The 20,952-nt window shown below is 35.1% G+C and overlaps 1 protein-coding gene across 4 annotated transcripts in view; it reads left to right on the top strand.

Moving 5' to 3' along the window:
• Positions 1-15,287, top strand: part of LOC145678831 (chorion peroxidase-like) — a 73,481-nt gene extending 58,194 nt beyond the window's left edge. For all 4 annotated transcript variants that reach the window (XM_081749377.1, XM_081749379.1, XM_081749380.1 and 1 more), the window contains exons 10-14: positions 420-591; positions 3,038-3,208; positions 6,232-6,430; positions 10,992-11,106; positions 15,085-15,287. In XM_081749377.1, coding sequence (XP_081605503.1) covers positions 420-591; positions 3,038-3,208; positions 6,232-6,430; positions 10,992-11,106; positions 15,085-15,154 — 727 coding nt within the window. In that variant the 3' untranslated portion in view covers positions 15,155-15,287. The remainder of the gene's footprint in view (positions 1-419; positions 592-3,037; positions 3,209-6,231; positions 6,431-10,991; positions 11,107-15,084) is intronic.
• Positions 15,288-20,952: the final 5,665 nt, after the last annotated feature.

Here is a 20,952-nt window from a genome sequence, read left to right as displayed (position 1 = left end):
TGAAAGTGATAAGTCAGTTATGCATTTGAATTCCACCAACTCAATAAGTTGCAATATTAACATTCTAACGGTAAATTTCCAATTAGTCTAAACATGGCCTCAGTGAGAAGGAATTAGTCGTGCTATAGCAACCAACATTACACAATGTAGTTCATATATAATATTAATGCAGAAAGCTTAAATTAACTTCTAGAAACTGGACACTGCTTATAATTGTCATGTTGAAACTAATCATATAAGTATTGTGGAAGTCGGAGAATTGTTACGCAAAGGACACAGAGGTTCCATTGTATTTGAGTTGATAAGTAGGATTCAAATTGAAATTCTATTTACCATATTTTAGTTCAAAATATTTGTATATTTTACGTAGCTTTTGTACTTAGTTCTTCCTAATATATTGGTTTCAAATTTTTTTTCAGGATAATGGAAAAAGGTGATCCTGGCAAGAAAGACACCATAGACGAAATAATTTATCTTCCGGAAATCATGTTCAATCCTGCTCGTATGCGGCGAAGGCAATTCTACGACCGAGTTATGAATTGTATGACAACACAACCTATGCAGGATGCTGATACGTCAGTCACCGAAGGGGTAATTTAATCACATTTTTCCATTTTTATAAATGGTAAAGCACTCTCACATGGTTAATATTGTTTCTTTGGGGCTGAATAATAAATTGTCAAATGTAAGATATTGCAATACTCTTTAGAATTTGGAATTTAATTTTGGTACCTTTTTAATTTTCCATAACATCCACTGTACCAAAGTAGTCATAACTTGGAAAATACCGCATTCGCAAATTATTGCAATTTTGATTCTCACCTATTTGTTACAATAAAAACCCTTTGGTAAAAGAGAAACGATAAGTAATTTTTGTGAAACTACGAAGTCTTTAGATCCAAAATAAGTGTGCAGTTGAGGACGCGAAGGTTTCTCCTGGCGTGATTCGTCCCACTTAGCTTTATGTTGATTCCTTGGAGTGTTAGGTGTAGTTCCACAATAAACTTACGTGCTCATGTTGCAGGATTTCTGCTGCGGACTGTACAAGGGCAAATGACTATTTAATAAGTGTTATTAAAATTTTAAAAAATCCTTTGGTCGGGTTTTTAACTCACACCAGAAGACTTTCATTCTTGCGCTAGCATGCTCGGCCACGAGGACCTACAGTACTTAGCTTGATTTGTGCTATATGCATACTATGTGACGAGAAACGGGATAACTTCAAGCAATTAAAACAGTGTATTTAGCTCCTATGGCTAGTCGAGCGTGATTCTAATATATGCAAATAGAAATGAGACCTATTGTAAATCTAATGAATTTGTTACCATTTACACCTGTATTTTGTACATAAATACTTATGGATCCTTTACGAACATATCTTCTAAGAAATGGACCTAAGAGTAGTTTGTTGTAGTTGCTTATACCGGAAGTTTCAGAAGTAATTAGATGTAAATTGCAAGAATTGATCGAAACTAAGTTCAATCTTGTACAGAAAGTCATTAGTGACAAAACTAAGTTTTTTTTCCAGAGTACATTAAAATGTGCGTGTTAGGATATGCAACAGATGCTAATGTACTAAGTTATTGCAATACCCTTTTATCTACAATAATTTTATCAAAAGAAAATGTGTGAAAGAAATAAATTCCTAAGTAATCAAAAAAAGAAATATTTCATAAATTTTAGAGCGACGAGAGCTTACTTTTGTGTTTCTGCCATCTTGCATTGGCCTCGAAAGCTACTTTCAGAGTTTACTTTATCCTGATTCAATGTTATTTTTTTTCACTTTCTGTTAAGCTCATAGACCTACTTTCGAAATCTTCTACAGATACTTCAGATCAGTTACTTGCCAATAGAAGTCTTAATATTTTTAGTTTCATTCTGTAGACTAGAAGCAGGCACGTAGCCAAGGGGTGGGTCTGGGGGGTCCGGACCTCCCTTTCGGAACCAGAAATGAAAAAAGGATAAAACAAACGAGAAAAAGAATAATCAGCGTTGAAAACAAAAAGCTACAGCAAGCGTTTCGTTACTCTTATGAGGAGCTTTGTGGAAACTGGTAGGGGGTCAAGTTAGATGGATATTATTATAACGGGGCTTTCCGAATTCCGTCGAGCTCCATGCTAATCCATAGGGACTAAAAACTACGATCGATAAACCGGTTCGAACAGATATTCTCAGGTAGAACTTAAGAAATGCCATCAATCACTAATTGAGCCTGGCAACATAGATTTTAGTTAAAGAAATTTTCAATTTCGCGGCAACACTAATCCATTTTATAAGATGTCGTTACTGCTGAAAAGGTCTCGTTGCTGTCCTTAATGGTATTAAACGAAGGTAAGAAATGGTCGAACCAGAAGACTTTTTCAATACTTTTTATATTCTTTTACTCGAGATTTCATAGTTTATTAAAATACTAACCTATCCTCATTTTATTGTTCTAACAAACCAATATGGGTATGTTGCCAGTAAAATAGTTTAGATTGATTGAGCTCCTGTTGTAACCACGGCATTTCATGTCACTCCCCTTATTACGATATCCTGGCTAAACGAACCAATATGTTGCTAGTAAAATAGTTCAGAATGATAGAGCCCCTGCTGTGATAACCACAGTATTTTGTCACAAACCCCTTCCCTATTACGAAATCCTGGCTTCGTGCTTGCCTAGAACTCAAAAATTGAAAAAAAAAATAACGAAGAGAATAGTTAGTGGTTTCGAATATGATCGTTCTTATTCTGTGGAACGTTAAAATGTCAATGTTACTAAAATGTTACAAGAGTTTACGCGCATACCCATCGTCACTGACGCGCCTCCTCCCTAGGGGACATCATTTTAAGTGAAACATTGTTGCCAATATCTGCGGAATACTTAAGATTTTCCTAGAAACTACTGAACTTACTTCAACTTCCCTTTTTGATTATACTAGGCGAATACTGGAATTATATCTTAAGTCCTAGACTTTGTCGAAATTCTCACTTCTAATTTCCAATCTAAAATTACGTGCTTTTTATATTTATTTAAAATCTTTTTTTTTACTTGCAGTTAACGAAATACATGTTTCGAGCTGGTCATCCCTTTGGCGTTGATCTGATATCCTTCAATATAGCTCGAGGCAGAGATCATGCTGTTAAATCTTACAACACTTACAGAGAGGCAATTGGACTCAAAAGAGCAGAGGATTTTGACGATTTCTTGGATGTTATGGAACAAAAGGTAATATATTTTTTTTTCATTCTAAGTTCTAATATACTGTACGTGCAATGTCAATCTTGAATAATTTGTATTATCCAGGTTGATTTTTTTAAAACTCAGATTTCATTTGAGTGTAGAATTTCTAAGTCAGATTTTCATGCGGTTTGTGGCAAATGATCAAGGAAGGATGGAAATTTTAAGAGGAAGGATGGTTTAAATTCAGCAAAGGCAATATCGCCCACGTCTCAAAAACCGCAAACATTCGCTAGTGTACCTTACAATTGGAATCAAGTGCGGTGCGCTGTGAAGATTTTTCTTCGTACATGGAAATCTTGCTAAGGTTAATGAGAAAATGGACCGTTGTATTGGGAATTGCGCTGTACTACTGTGAAAGTATGATCAGGACAGTGAGAATAGTGTACTCTTTGGGGCAACATGAGTTTATCATTAAGTTTTTGGTAAACTGAATTTGTTGTTGCTTCGCGAAGGTAATTTAGAAACAAATTTGCCTCACGTTCTACCCTAGATAGTAACATACCTATGGTCGCGAGTGAATAAATTGGAAGAAACAGGACCGCTTCTGAGTGAGACAAGGAAGCATCGGACCCTGTAGGTAACTCTTGTGGGAAAACTTCATATAGACTCCTTAGGTCGCCCAAGAAATCTTTGTCGTAAGAAATCGGCTGAAACTATTTAACATGGGATTTTTGGAAATTCTCACTAACACTTAATTTGTATTCTCACTAACACTTAATTTGTATTCTCACTAACACTTCAAAAATCCAAAACTTCATTCCAATTGCAAGGTACACTGGCGAATATTTTTCTTGAGGCGTGGCGGATATTACCCCGGATGAATTTAAACCAGTAAATTCCCATAAATCTCCCATCCTTACTTGATCCTTTCCACAAACAGCATGAAAATCACAGTTAGAAATTCTAAACCCGAATGAAATCAGTGTTTTAAAAGAATCACTCTATGGAATAAATTATTATATAAGTACAGTGATAGTTTTCTTTGGATAAAATTTGCATAGATATAACTTGAAATTCAATTATATACAAATATGAGGTAAAAACAATGAACATATTTGAATATAGGAATACTGTCCTACACTTGCCCATATCCAGAGGCACGGGTGAGTGCCCCCCTTAGTTTTCTCCTAAAATTTTCCCTGTATGCTTGCAAATGAACTATATGGTTAGATAATTCTCCTCTCTCCTAGGCTCCCCTACATTTTTGGTCTGGCTACGGGCCTGGTCCTACAGAACAGTTTGTAGCAGATAAAAGCCCTGTCTAAACACTACTCAGAAAACGCAGAATATCTGCCAAAAATATAACCTGAATCTTATTTGTAACAAAACTAAGATCTGTTTTACAGTCCAGAAGTAATGAACCGGTATTAGTCTGCTAGAGCGCATCTATAAACTGGAAATAAACTGGGAGATTGTAATATGTACTTAATCTTCAATAGTCGTAGATTCATACTTTGTAGTTTTGTACACTACTGCTTAATGTATCCCCACAAAGAAGTTAAGAGCACCAAGATCTGAATGTATCAGTATGTGCTGGTTATAAACCTTTTTGGTCTTTCCCAAGAAAAAGTAAAGGACCGCACAATCCTTACGGAAATTGTATTTTCGTGGAATTGCTTGAAACCGTGATATGTTGTAGATATTGTTCCCGAGAAAATCTTAATGGACACAACCACTAATCAGACAGTTTGGCCATTACAAGGCCACGTTTCGAAAACAGCCGAAAAAACTATTCTGGATTTCGGTGTAGAATGACTGAAACCGTGATCTATTCTAGGTATTGTGATTCCTGTCTCTCAATGGGCAAGACTTGTGGCCCTGTAGTGGCCAAATAATCACTGATGGGTGGTTCTTCTCATTGATACTCCCTCATGATTACATGTACACTCATGTCCAAAATTATTGTCGCATGTCTATAAATGTTGTAGTAATATAATTTGATAACTAATTCGCCCGGCATTTTTTACAATTTAGTATGTGTATAATCGGCAGACATGTATGTGGCAAATTTCATGTCAAAAGACTAATAAACAATATAACGAAAATAAAACTTTCTTGTCAATTTAGCAACATTTTGTTTTACTCGTTCTAATTTTCGTATTTAATTCTTTTCCTATGAAATTTACCACGAATGTAAATTTCCCGATCATGCACATAGTATCAGTATTAAAAGTACCCTGCAAAATCATAATCAAATTATATTCTTACAAGAAGACAGTTATAGATATGCGACAATCATTTTGGACATAAGTTTAAATGTCAGTTCCAAGCAATTGTACCGAAATCCAATTGCCATAAGGATAGTTCTTTTAGTTCTGGGAATGACTTTTTCTCAAGCTTACTCATGTAAATATTTGTAATGTAACCTCAGAACCAATAGCCAGAACAAGATTATACAAGAATTCCATACGTAGGGCTTACAACAAATATTATGAATAGGAGCTGCATATAAACAATGTTGACTCATTAGTTATAAATGGGTACCCTACATTCCCATCGGAGGTACTAATGTCCAAAATCACGGTCTCATATCTATAACTGTCTTCTTGTAAGAATATAATTTGATAGGGCCTAATGATTTTGCAGGGTACTTTTAATACTGATACTATGTATATAATCGAGAAATGTATATTTGTGGTAAATTTCATAGGAAAAGAATTATAAATACGAAAATTAGAATGAGTAAAACAAAATCTTGCTAAATGGACAAGAAAATTTTGTTTTACTGTTCTTGTTTACTGCTCTTTTGACATGAAATTTTCCATATCTTTGCCGATTACACATACATTGTAAGAAATACTGGGAGAACTAGTTATCAAATTATATTCCTACAACATACATATGCGACAATTTTAGACATGAGTGTACGTTAAGATCATGATTCATTAGTAGATATTTTCAGAACGTACGCTTTAGATGGAGATCTAGACTTCTAAATTACAATGTACTCGTGTAATAAAATCCTAATAAATTTAATCTATAAATTCATTTCTTAAATCCTTTTACAGCAAGTGGCTATTCTCGAGAAATTGTACGATGATGTTGACGATGTAGATCTTTACGTTGGAGGCTTAAGCGAGAGGCATGTCCCAGGGGCCATCGTTGGACCAACTTTTCTCAACATTATTGGCGACCAATTCTCTAGAATGAGACGAGGTGACAGATTCTTCTACGAACATGGAGCTCAACCCCATTCCTTCACACCTGGTAAGACTAATTCCTTTAGTCAAATCCAAATTTTTATCGAACTGTTATTTGTTTTCCTTACCACATTTTTATTAAAATCAAAAATCAGCTTAACGTAGAATAATATTTTTATATTTTTTTCTTGCATAATTAGATTACTAACAAAAAAAAAAAATCAGTGAAAGCAAAATATATACGGAAACATGCCGAAACATCACTTTTTTCTCTCGAAGGCATCGGTATTGAACCATAGCAGTTTCTGCCTTCAACACTAATGTAAACATTCATATTCCTGATGTCTAACATTGATAATTTAGTAGTATTTTTTCAATATCCTCTGGAACAACTTGCAATATACAGTAGACTCCCGAGTATCCGGCTCGCGACTATCCTGCCTCCGTACTATCTGGCCTAGTCTTATCGTAATTAAATGTGGAAGGCAAGGCGTTGCATTGGCAACATTGCCAAGGCATTGGAAGCGGGCGTCTGCTACGAGCCTCCTACGTGTCGTATGCAAAATAAAAGTTGACAGGGAAAGAACAGTTCTCCTTATTTCGACAGTGTGTAAACGGACCTTAAGACAGCATGCTTGCCACTCGTCCTTAATTATTAACTGTAAATTATTCGTAAATTATTCTGGGTATGCTTAATGAGTTCATGGAACTCATTTATCCGGCCTGTCCTTCCGCCACATTGGGCCGAACACTCATGAGTACTGTATATAGTTTAGTGTTGAAAAGTTGAACTTATGATAACCCGTTCTTTCACTGCTTTCGGTTTACTCTATTTCAACTCTAAGAAAATAGAGGTGACGCGAGAGAAAATATACGGACATCGATATATTTTTTTAAGTGAATTTTCTGGATACTTGCAAGAGTTTATTTTGTTTTATGAAAATATTTCAAAGAAATTTACCACTAACGTTGTTTAGAACATGTGGAATCTCCTCCGTTAAAATTTCAACCTAAAACTGCAGGAATGACAAGGTATTTAAAAACTTAAAAATTAGTTTCTTCAAAATATACTTTTTAGACATTTTTAACTTTCCCTCGTACAAGTACAATCACATTTTTTTATAGTGGATTCTATCATTACAAAACTTGTTTACCATTAACTACTGATTAGCTTTCACTTCTCGGGCTGGCTGGCTTTATTGGTTTCTAGTAAGTGTTATGAAGTCCAATTATAACTCAAGTCAGGTTGGTTGCTTAACAATCTTATGTTCGTGGAAGTTACTTTGTCATACATGTTGTACGGGTTGCCTAAAGCCACTGGTAGACAAACTTATCAGAAACTGATAGAAACCAAAGTTTTGCTATAAAATTTCGCTTAAATGTCATTCTCCATTCGGGAAAAACTTTGAGAATCAGATATTGTATGTGAAACCAAATGCAAAATTAACACTAACCTCTCATCTCTCGTATAATTTTAGCTTTATTTCTTTATATCGTGTTAATATATTCAGTCAATCTAAATGAAATCTACCAATGATGGTTGCTGACAAAATTTAGTTAATTTTTTTAAACCTAAGTTTGTACCACATTTAGGAAGTTGAAAACGGGTATTCATTTTTTTTTTTAGCCGCACAGGTTTTGTCGTAGCGGCCATTTTGTATAGGCGCCTGAGCGCATTTTGAACTTTTTAGTGCATTCTGTTAAACACTGTAACTTAGATTTTAAAGATAGTTCAGACCCAAACTATATGAAAGATAATGGAATGGACATTATTCTATGTTCTGTGCTCATTGAGACGTGCTTCAGAACTTCGAGAAAAGAAGTTCGGAACATTGAAGTTGTAAACCTAGAAATTGCAATTTCGGAATGTAAATTTTGAAACTAATTGACTTACCTTCAATTTTGTCTACATAGAGTAGATAATATACAACGCCCTGAACAAGTTTGAGATCTGAGAACTATATACTTGATTTTTTCAAATTTTTAAATATTGCGAATTTTCGAAAATCTTGTATTTTCATCAAATCTCAGGAAGAACTGGCAGTAAAAATTCCCAAATTTGTACAAAACAGACGGTAGTTGTGCAGTAAAGTGGGTAAAATTGCATCGCAGAAATTAGTAGTTTACGTCCCAGTGAAGAAAAACCTTACAACTCAATGTCATGAAGCCCCATTGGAGTGAATATCAACTTTGTAGCAAAAGTAAACATAACACGACAGAAATGTTAACTGGGTAAAGTATGCATAATTTATGAATCATATCTTGTACACAAAACGAAAGTTATTTCTTTTCTGCCTACAGCGCTGCTGTTGTCATGAGTGAGGTTAATAGTTGACTAATTTGTGTACAGTTTGGCACTGATAATTGAAAGTACGATCTGTAAGGGTTGGAAACTCTGTGGGTGAGTTTCCGGCGAACCTTAGTGATAGGCACCCACACTTTTATTCATACATAGTTAAAGAGGTTCTTGGGCCATGGGGATGAAAAAAGATATTAAAGATCGTTATTTCCCTGACTGATGTCTTAAATTCCCCCAATCCACCATTATAAATACAGGCTACGGTATCATTAGGTGCAAATGACAACATGCTATGTTATGGAAGTACAGCAATCAGTAAATTCATCTGATCGTGAGTATTTATAACATCTGATTTGTTTTTGTCAGAGGTACAAATTTATATGATCTGGTATTTTCAAGTAGCAAATCTAATTTCTTTGCTGTTTTATAGCATTACTTCTGATGAGACATAAATTGTATGCCTTGAGATACATCAACACAAAGCCTGCTTATCTGACCAGTTTTTAAAATCGTGAATCTCACATGACTGCAACAACTTATAACTCAAACTAATAGTCTGTGATGCAATTTTACTCACTTGTTACTGCAAAACTATAATCTATTTTGTTCAAGTTTGGCATTTTCATTTGTCCTTCCTGAGATATTTGATCGTGAAAATAAGATTTTCGAAAATTCTCAGTTTAAAAATTTAAAAAAAAAAAACAGTATACGGTTCAGATCTGAAACTTGTTTGGGAGGTTGTTTACAATCTAGTCTCGATATAAACAAAGAACTGTGAGGGTGTCTTAGTTTCAAAATGTTCATTCCAAAATGGCCATTTCTAGGTTTCAAACCTCGATGTTCAGAGCATTTTTTTTTTTTTTCGACGTGCTAAAGTAAGTCTCAATGTTTTATTCAAAAATTAAATTTTCACAAAAACTTTAGGATTATAGCTCTACAACCTGTACTTGAATTGCTCTACGATTTGTTCTAACGAAAAATCATTGCTTCCTCTGATTTGTTTTCTATGGAGTGATAATTATCTATTTTTCTTCAAAATGCAGTAATTAAAAGATTTCATGTTACAGGGTGGAACATACTGATTTCTTTCATTAAAATTGAAATGTTCAGAAAGTTTTTTAATTTTTTTTTCCGAGCCGTTGCTTCTTGGGTATACGGAGATAAAATTTCCAGTTAGTCAATGAGAATAGTAATGAATGTCCGACAAGTTAGGTGCTATCGTGCGATAGTTCCTATATGTAAATCATTGACAGAATGCAAACTACTGAAGTTGCCTAAATTAGCTTAATTCAACTTAACTTTTAGGTTAGTCCGGTCACTTCTCTGAAGTTGACTGTTCAGGTCGTTCCTGAATTCACTCGTGACTGGATGACTAGCATACTTGCTTTTCACGGAATGTTTGATTCCCGGTGGTAATTGAAATTTTTTTTGAAAGCTATCAGTACATCCAACTTATCCGATGCTAGAAACAGACGTTGAATCCTAACTCATACAAACTTCCTATAATACGTGCTTTCCCCCGCTTTTCTTACGGGAATTTCTAGTTTTAAATTTAACAGCACTGAAACTACCGAATTACGAATTAGTTTGAGGTAGTTATCTACCAAGGTTAGAACGATACTGGTTCTTAAACGTTAATATTGAGCCATTTGAAACACACACATTACCTTTTATACACTTAGTTTAATAAATATGATAGAAAAGTGTACAGTTTACTTCTACACGAACTTTTTAAGATGTCTGCTTAACTCTCACAAGAATTCTATTTCCTGTTGTCATGACGAGACAGATTAGATTACATAAAAACATTTGACTAATATTGTTATATATTAACATTATAACCATATTTTTGTTTCTTTTAGCAGAATCTGCCTAGTATATAATTAAAATACATTATAGCCCAAAATTACAAGTAAAATAATTGTTACAAGTAAAATTATACAACATATCGTTGTAAGGTCGCCACATATTCAAATTAGTGTTCAGCTACTAGTAAGAATCTTACACATATCAGGAATGTACGCAGGTATGCCGTGGGGAGGAGGGTCCGGTCCCCACGAAATCCCGACTTTTCTGTAAATGATCTAATTTGATTGGTGATTTTATGAATTTAAATATGTATAATTTATCCTCATTGAACTTAGACCCCCCCCAAAAATGCTTTGGGTGTCCCCCCCCCCGAAAATTGCTGCGAATGTCTGATCCATTCAATAACTTCGGAACAATTGGAGTATTAGTCTGTAATAAATTTCAGAGATCACTTCGTATTATACAATACTAATTGACAAACAAGTAATAAATATCCATTAATTGTAGAACTTTTTTGCAGCCCAACTGCATGAAATCAAGAAAGTAACATTGGCAAGAATTATCTGCGATAACAGCGACAAAATTGAGCTGAAGGAACAACCACTTAATGCTTTCTTGAGGAGAGACCACCCAGGGTAAGTAATTAGTTCCACTTATAACTGCAGTGGTCGCGCGTTCTACTATTGTAGAACAGGTGTTTTATTTTTAAAATCCTGAGCAGTTGGGAACACGCTCGACCTTGAGCGGTTATGTACCTTTCTCTGACAACCTTTTGTACATTCCAGTCTATCTTCAGCCCTTATTCTTACACCTGCTCTGATTTAACATGATTTCATTAGTGTTCTACTATTGTAGATCGCGCGACTATTGATGTACTGGTTTGTTTCGTATTAGTGATTTCTTTCGTTTTAAATTTTCACGTTATTTTTGCGGAATAACGCATGTATATATTTGAAATATTAGAATATGACAGAGAACAGGTGCGTCTTTGGTTCCAGAAGGCAGAAAGTGATTGTTAAAGTGTATTTGGGATCGAAGACATGAAGGATCTCGAAGATTTTGTTGAATAAACAGTTGAGTGCAGTGATACCGAAGATGTAGCAGACATTGTACCGGAAGAAGAAAACATTGCAGTACAAGCCAGTGTTGAAGTCATGAGTCCTGGTACACCACCTTCTCTCGACATACGTGCGTTTTATATCGGTAGAAAGAAGAATTAGAACCTTCTCGCTGGTATGTAGATTCCATAACGCCAAGAAACTCATGAACACCCAATTTGAATAAAATACCAGATTTTCGTAGGCTTGGCCCACAAGGCATTATTTTCATGCCTAATTGATGAACATACTTGGTGTTAATGATCTTAATATATTTAGAGCAAATAAGGACATGAGAATGTCAGACGCAAGAATTTTCTACATGATAAAACTTTTGAGTTGATAAAACCAGCGAAAAGTCAACTTTTAGCCATGGAATCCTTTCCAAAAGAGCTTCGACACAGAAGACTTCTGCTTGGCTTCATCGAAGGTGTTCCATTACCACAAGACAGAACTTCCGGGGTAGGAAAATGTTTCTTTTGTGACCGTTCTCGCAACAATTCAACAAGAGAAGTTCTGTAAACAACCTCCCAAAGTCCAAGTTTAGTGCAAATTTTATACATTAGTAACACTCCCATCTATTTTCACATTAGTTACATTATTTTTCAACTTTGCAAATAAGTGATGGCACTTAACGAATACTGTGTTTAACAACATTTACTGAATTATAATTCTTCCCAAACTTGTTTGCAATTGAATCTAATCACTTGGAAATATTGGGTTTGAATACTTAAAATCTGCTTTGTGCACAATCGCGCACAAACGTTTGAGACTGTTTAAATAAAATTCGGAACACGTTCGGGGGCCATTTAAACGGACGTAAAAAATCACGCTTGTTCCAAAAGAAAATGAGTGGACCCCCCCTTTACGAAATTGTGTAAACCAGTAAGACTGTTCCAAAATCAAAATAGTCGTGGATGTTTACAAAAGCAGTTACTTTCAGAAGTTATTACATCGGTATAAACCTGAAATATTTAGTGCTTTGTGAGGATAATTAGTTTGTAGTAAGATTTTCTTCTGTTTCCACACTTGCTAAGGAAAAGCACGAAAATACTTGCTTTCATTTAAGCGCTAATGTCTGTATAAAGTAAATATAGTTCGATTGATTGAATACTTACTAGTTTTTCCCCCTGTGAATGCTAACTTGTCAGTGGCGTAGCAGCTGCCCCCGCAACCCCCGCAGTGCGGGGGGGCCCCGAAGTCTTGCGATGAATAAAGATTTAAAGAAGTAAAACTTCAACCTTACTTTTGTCGGCTTCACAACTAGGGCCCCTTCTCTATACTTTGCGGGGGGGCCTGCAAAAGTGTGCTACGCCACTGTAACTTGTGCACTTTGTTAGAGCATATCCACATATCTGACTCAAGTAAAAGTTGAGTACCAAGAGAATTACACTACTCTCAATTATTCGTTTTACGGATTATCTGTAGTCTTCTTTCTGACTAGAGATTACGGCATGGTATAAACTTCAATCACAAAATTAGGGGAGGAGGTTACACGATTTTTTTTTTTTAATCCAAAGATTTGGCAGTACAGGAAACTGTTTATAAACTTAAAATTGTAGGCATATATGTATTCTCTGTAAATATAATAGAAAAAAAAATCATGTTTGTTTTGCAATTCGTGGTTGCCGCGTCATCTACTTCTGCCGATAAGGTTTTACTGTAGTTCAAAAGTTCAATTCATCCTCGTAACACCTATTCATATTTCTCGGAATCTCTCTACAAACTGCGTTAACTTACATGCAGTGACGTAGCGAGAAGTTTTGAAATGGGTAGGCTGAAATTAGATTCGTAGCTAGAGGGTGGCTAGGAGGGGCCCAATCCCCTGAAACTTGCATTTTTTTGCTGTATGTATATATGAGTGTAAAGTGAATTTAAGTTACCCCCCTTCAAAAAAAAAACTATCCCGTCCTTATTTAAACGATCACGTCTTAGTGTTCTAACTACGCTGTAATGCTTGATAGAAAAATGCTAATTCATTTTATGCTAATTCCATACAATGCAAGAAAAAGTATAAGAGTGGTTTTGCTTCATATTTCCCTTACATATGCAGTTTCCTTACATATGCGATACTCGCATATCACACATACACTGTATTTCTGTTTCAAAGAAACAAATAAAAACGGATAGCTATAGGACGATCTTAATTGTAACTTCCCGAAATCATAGACAAACTTAAGCACTTCACCCACAACAACACATAATCAGCATACTAATGGAAAACAGTGGAGCAGTAGCTCACAGTCAATTGATGATTTTTACAGAAAAAGCTATTTTTAGATTGAAAGTATGAAGAAAAAGAAACCATACCTCAACTAAGGGCTCCTTCAGTATTGATTTTCGAAAAACTTGCGGATAGCAAAGCAACGCAAAAAAAAAAAAAAAAAAAAAAATACAAGCCATTATAACTACTGTCAATTATCGAAAACTAAAATGTAAACTTTACGCTATGATAACGCAAACCTGTACGCAATAAGGTCCCTGATGTATTAATACTATTCATAATAACATAACATTTTTATTCTCTCTGTCTCTTTTTTTCTTTCTTGGTCAAAACTCGTTACTGAATGTGAGCTTCTAAATTTTTCATAGTCTCTGGTCTAAACTTTCTTACAAGACCGCATCCTGCCGCTTTTGTTTCGCCAAACATCCGAAAGGCTAGCCTTTATTCATCTTCGTGAGTATTCGTCCACTTTCGTTGCATCATGTTGAATTTGTGTATAGCTCAAGAAGTTTTCGTCTGCTGGGGGTGGCGGGAAAGTGATTGTCACCGCCCATTCTCCTAATTCCATGGGAGAAGCGAAAGGCTAGCCACCGATAGCCTTCAATGCATTCTTGCAGAAGCTTCGCTTCAACTCGCTTGATGTTTAAATAGCGTATTATAAAATAAATCCATTTTAATAAAATTAATTGTATTAATATCCAAAAGCAACATTTAAGGCTGATGTATAAATAAATGGATAGGCTAAGCCTTATAGCCTTAATGGACACTACGTCCCTGCTTACATGCCAAAAAGTGCAAGAAATACTTAAGCTGTGCTCAAGTGTCGCTCACTAAAAGCTTAACTCCATATTAGTACGGTATCATGTACTTGATTAGACTGTTGCTTAATGCTAGTCTTTACCAAGGATATTATAAAAATAGACGATCTGTCCATATGTATCTTCATCCTATTACGTCAAGGAAGCCTAAAAACAACAAAGTATCGGCACAACTGATTGGCTACTCTAGTCTGGCATGAATATTGCCTCAAAACATTGCGATCTTTATTGGATGGAGTGGGGATGGTGAACATGACGTATGGTTTCAAGATTGTTGTATAGGCAGATCCTTTATATTTATAACATCCTTGTTCTTTACTTACCTTAATATATGACTTAGGCTACAGGTTCGCCCTCATAAGAAAAACCCTTAAACATTACCTAGTCTTACTTTGTGAATAAACATTTTACCTGTACTTTTCAAAACCTATTAATCTGTAACTATCTATTAAAAATTCCTACATTCTTTTACAGGAATATGGTCTTTGAATGCGACAATCCACACATTCCTAAGATGAATCTAATACATTGGAAAGAAATGTAAACCAGTAGCATTATTTAATTGTAAAATATTGTCGAATTAATGTTGAAATGTTTTGAATATTGAAATGTTTTGTACTAAATGTTGTAAATATTTCTGCTTTTTGAATATTGAAATAAAATATTTACAAACTCAACCCTTTGTTTAGGTCGAAAATTTTCCCCAAGATTTCTTTATAATGTTAAAATATTGCGCAAGTCTTAAATTTTTCAGGACTTTCGGTTCCTACCAATAGATTTTGCCGTTCTTGCAAGGTCTCTGGATCGATCCCAACTATTTTGGTGGATAATGTCTACTATATTCCAGCATTTATGGTGGATGTACACTCATGTCCAAAATTATTGTCGCATGTCTATAAATATGTTGTTGTAGGAATATAATTTGATAACGAATTCTCCCGGTATTTCTTATAATGTTAGTACGTGTATAATCAGCAAAGACATGTATGTGGTAAATTTCATGTCAAAAGAGCAGTAAATAAGAACAATAAAACGAAAATAAAACTTTCTTGTCCATTTAGCAACATTTTGTTTTACTCACTCTAATTTTCGTATTTATAATTCTTTTCCTATGAAATTTACCACAAATATACATTTTCCGATTATACACATAGTATCAGTATTAAAAGTACCCCGCAAAATCATTATCAAATTATATTCTTACAAGAAGACAGTTATAGACATGCGACAATAATTTTGGACATGAGTGTACCTAGAATTCGGTACACTAATTCTATACTTCGTTTTCTTTAGAGGCTAGGCAAAATAGGATGACTAAAAATTTGACAATTGCGTAAGAAATGAAATTATACGGAGCAGCAAACTGGAAACAATGTTATTTTCTTAACCGTAAAAGCATTTAGCGACTCTAAGAATATTGAACAGTGGAAAGATTCAATAAATGTTTGTAAAAACTATAAACTTTTTTCTTCCCTTTTTTAACAGTTGACTAAATTTATCCGTAATGATTTCAACAAGGTGGATTTAAATTTGGTGACATGTTTGTAGTACTATGTATTTTTGAATAGAAATTTGACTTTAGGATCACTGTTGTAGCATGATGTTGTGTGGCGATTTTCGTGACATTTATCAGGTTATTTATTTCTCGAGTTTGAAGATCACTTGAGGTCTTCAGTTCTGTTTGAGGTAGGTCTGCAAGTCCTTAAGCTTACAAAGCATAAATCACTCCGGGCTCGGGCCATAAATTTTTATAAGACCATATTTCTCTGGCTTTTTCGGGTCTAATCTTGTAAATATACTGTACAAGATACTTATCGGACTATTCTTTCTGGAGAACTTTTAAAGCACATCTAAGTTTGTAACGGAGACGTTCACACTAACAATTTGATTATTGAGCAATTGAGAGTAAAGTTGATTGTGTAGTGGAGAGCAGGCCCGTATCCACGGGGGCTCGGGGGCACCCCTACACTTTGGCTGGCCCCTATGTTTCGCGGTAGGCTTGCAAATTAACTATAATATGAAGTATGATTGGGTCGCCCCCGCTAATTTTTTGGGTTGGCTACGGACCTGGTGGAGAGACAAATTAACATCCTTACCTTATCTGTGAATGAAAGTTTGAGCAGCCAGTGTGTGTGGGGGGGGGGTTCTTCACAGCAATCGACAAGGACTGCTTAGAGGACCTGAGTTCACATCTATTTGCATAAGAATTTGCACACATTGAAAATTTGCTTTAAATATTTGAAGTATTAAAGTTGAGCATTTCATGAGAATTTATATAAATGAAATTAAATGAAATATTTAGTTTAATATCAGACAGTTATGGCCAGAAGTTAAGGGAGATGGAATTTTATATAAATGACCACTTTCTTTAGGGAGTGCATATAGTAAGTATAAACCATAACACTGTTCTGCACGGATTTCCTCCCTGTGATAAAAAGTTTCTAAAGTTTCAAGGATGCTGACCAGTTTTCATGGGAACTCAAATATTGTCAATAGATGGCGCTGCACATAAATGTTGAAATTTATTTTTATTCAGTCTCATATCTCAAGGAATGAAAGTTTGCATTGAGTTTAATATAATGCATTACGTAGTGAAACTTCCGCATTGCAATTTTGTGAAACTAATGAAAAGAGAAGACAAATAAGAGTAATTTCAGTATCTCTTGCTGATTTGTCACAAATAGATTTATATAAGACATGTTACGAATTTTATCAATGTGAACGATCAGAATCGAAGATGTGTTTTGGTAACTTCAATCATGCTTCGTATGTGTTGTAACAAATCAGTTTTTGTTATATCTGTGGCGAATTGACTCTTAAAACTCAACGGAAGCCATTGTCACCACTCATGAAGAAAGCATATGAGCTTTACTTTGGCTGTAATGTGGGTGGTCACGACAAACTTTGGTCACATAAAATTAGCTGTAGTTCCTGTTAAAGGACCTAGTTAGGCTGGTTAAAGGGTATGCATAAAGTAATGCCTTTTGCTGTTCTTATGGTATGGAGGGAACCCCGCAATCATCTGGACGACTGTTATTTTTGTTTAGTGAACGTAAGTGGTTTTTCTGGTAAATCAGAAATTAAAGAACCCCAACATATCTTCAGCACTGAGACTTGTCCCTCACGACGACTCGATACCTGTGCTAGTGCCTCCAGAGGTGGAAGAAAAAGATGGCGAAGAGGATGATTTTCCTTCACCCGAGACTTCCACACCACACCTGATAACACAAGCTGTTGAACGCCCTAGTTCGGGATTTGGATCTACCTAAGACGAAAGCGCAACTGCTCGGTTAAAGATTTCAACAATGGAACCTTCTGGAAAGTGGAGGTAAGTGTCAGTACAGAAAGAGGGAGTCTGCCACTGCAAAGTGGTATGAAATGGACGGTGATTGTGTATACTAAGTGTTCGTAGATTGTTTAACGAATTGAAACTAATATATGAACCTGCTAAATGGAGACTTCTTATGATCCATCTAAAGTTAAAGGCAGTTTTACTTCACGAGAACAAGCTGCCGTCAGTACCAATTGCTCACGAATTTCACATAGTCATATGACAATCTTCAGATAATGATGCAAAAAAATGTTATGAACATCAGTGAAGCATATGTGTGGATCTAAAAGTTGTGGCGTTATTGATAGGATTGCAAACAGGTTAAACAAAATTTTGTTTCATTTGCAAGTGGGACAGTTGAGCAAAAGACAAGTACTACGTTGTAAAAGAATGGAGTTTGTGGAGAACTTTTCTGGACAAAAGAATATAGTACAGAAATCGTCATACTACCTCCCCTGCATATCAAGCTTGGCTTCATGAAATTGATAAAACAATCAATAGAGGACAGGGTTTTGCTTACCTGAAAGAAAAGTTTCCAAGCATTACTAACGCAAAAATAAAGGAAGACCTCTTTGTTAGTTCTCAGATAAGGCAGCTATTTAAAGATCCTAATTTCAAGCAGATATATGGTGTGGAACGAAAAACATGGAATGAGTTTGAAAATGTATGCAAGAATTTTCTGGGAAATAAGAAATTGGAAAACTATGTAGAAACAGTGTAAGAAATTTTCCTCTTACAGGACTTTGGGATGAATCATGTCGTTAAAGCCTAATTTCCTGCATTTCCATTTGGATTTTTTTTTAGAAAATATGGGAGCTGTATTGGATGAACATGGTGAGATTCCATCAAGATGTAGCCGAAACGGAGAAGCGATACAGTGGAAAATGTACTCAGAATATGTTAGCTGACTACTGTTGGACTATCCTGTGCCACACCTCTCCAGCAATACAACAGACAGAAGACTACAAAATAAGAACTCAGTATTACTTTGTAAGAGTTATGAACATGTCTATTTGTGAAACCAAAGACACTGAACCACTGCATTCCAATTGAGACATGTCATATGCTGTAGAATATTTCATTTTTGTGTATAAATTTCATATTGTGTATAAGGTAAAAGCACCTGTAGTTCACACCCCCTCCAGTAGTTGACACTTTAGAGAAACTTTTCAAATAATAATGTAACCAGTGCTCAGAATCGTTTAAAAATTATGAAGCAACACGGCTACTACCCTCTATCATGAAAACAAACTAATTGGCTGTACTGCATTGTGGGTAGACATGGCGAAGGATCTAATGAAGGTTGTGCGCGTTCGATGAGCGTTGAGAGTTTTTGTAAAGGATTTTGTTAAGCAGGTGAGTATTTTTCTTAAGGTTTTACTCTTGTGTTTTTGGTTCTATCTGGTTCGAAATTATTCTTTGTTATTTTCTGAAAAGTGCTTAACGTATTTCAATAGAGATCTTTGTTCTACAACGAAGTTGTTGAAGTATGGCGTGGGTGTCAACTACTGACTATAATTTTTATAATGTTCATTAGTAATTGACATACCCTGTCAACTTATAGCACAAACCAGAATTATAATAATATTGCTGTAAATACAATATCATTCTTGCTTTTGCTTCAAAAGACAATCCTAGGATCGGCAGCGTGTGAATCTACATGGATCTAGTGGTTGACAGGGGTGTCAATTACTAGTTAACAGGGCATGTCAATTATTGGATTAACAGAAAACTTTCTTTCTTCGAGAAGCGCCCCCATTCTTTCTTTGAGTTCCGAATACTTAATTCTTACATTTGAATGACAACTTATCGGGTAAAAGATATTTTTCTTATGTAAAACGGGAAATTTAAATTCAGTAAGCAAAAAATTCATCTATATTAACTGAACGTTATTCTAATATCATTTCTTATGTAAAATATTAGAATAACGTTCAGTTAATATATATGAATTTTTGCTTACTGAATTTAAATTTCCCGTTAAAGTCAGGGATACTAAATTATTTCGTCGTGCCTCATACAGCCTCACTGCTGAAAATACACGCTAAATTTAAGCACCTTAAACTTTAAACCAAATTTTGTCAGGAGTTTGCAGTCGCTGGGTACATTTCTGAACGGATATGTCCTTATACATCCTTCACTTTTCCTTTTTTTTCCTGATACATCTGTATTTAGAGGGCAAAGGGTTAATGCAAGTATGACTACTTGGATAAAAAGTATTTTTTGAAACGTTTCACCTGTAATCACGTTCTGCCTTAAACTAGAACATTAATAAATGAACATTTGTATATAGAAGAACTTCTTTTATGTAGAGAGATGTATTATATAGAGATGTATAAGAAAATGGGAAAGGTCTAACTAAACACGTATCAGTACGTTAAAGTTACTAATGTTCTTTGAATACCATGGGGGTTGTTACTACAATTAAATAAACCATTTTTTTCAGAATCGTGCCACCAGTTAAAGGACAATTCCTTTCCTATACTGAGGAGCAGATGACAGCAGCTGTAGAAGACGTGCTCCAGTGTGGTATGTCTATTTCTGCTTCTGCGAAAAAACACAGTGCCAAGAATTACTCTTTTATACAAAGTTAAAGGAAAAAGTCCAATGACTAGAAAAATGGGACCACCCTCAATCCTTACTAAAGAGGAAGAAGAAATTATATTCAAGTGGATTGTGAATGTAAGTAAAGCCGGATTTCTAATGACTGTGAACGAACTTTTAGATAGTGCACAGCAATAATACGGGATGTGAAGAGACCAAATCCATTTAAGGATGACATATCAGGAAGGACATGGTTCAAAAGCTTTTTTAAACGTAATCCATCAATTGCAAAAAGAGTCGCACAAAACAACAGGGTCACGAACATCCGTCACTCAGGAACTGATTTTAAATTGGTTTTCGGAAGTATTATTTTATCTAAGTGAAAATGGGTATGACCACATTCTACAAGACCCAAACAGACTGTTTAATTCTGATGAGACTGCTTTCTTTTTAAACCCCAAAGGTAAGAA

This window comes from Thermobia domestica, chromosome 2 (genome assembly GCF_964235325.1).
Source record: "Thermobia domestica chromosome 2, izTheDome1.hap1.1, whole genome shotgun sequence".
NCBI lineage: Eukaryota > Metazoa > Arthropoda > Insecta > Zygentoma > Lepismatidae > Thermobia > Thermobia domestica.
This window is presented reverse-complemented; position numbering and strand designations above follow the sequence as displayed.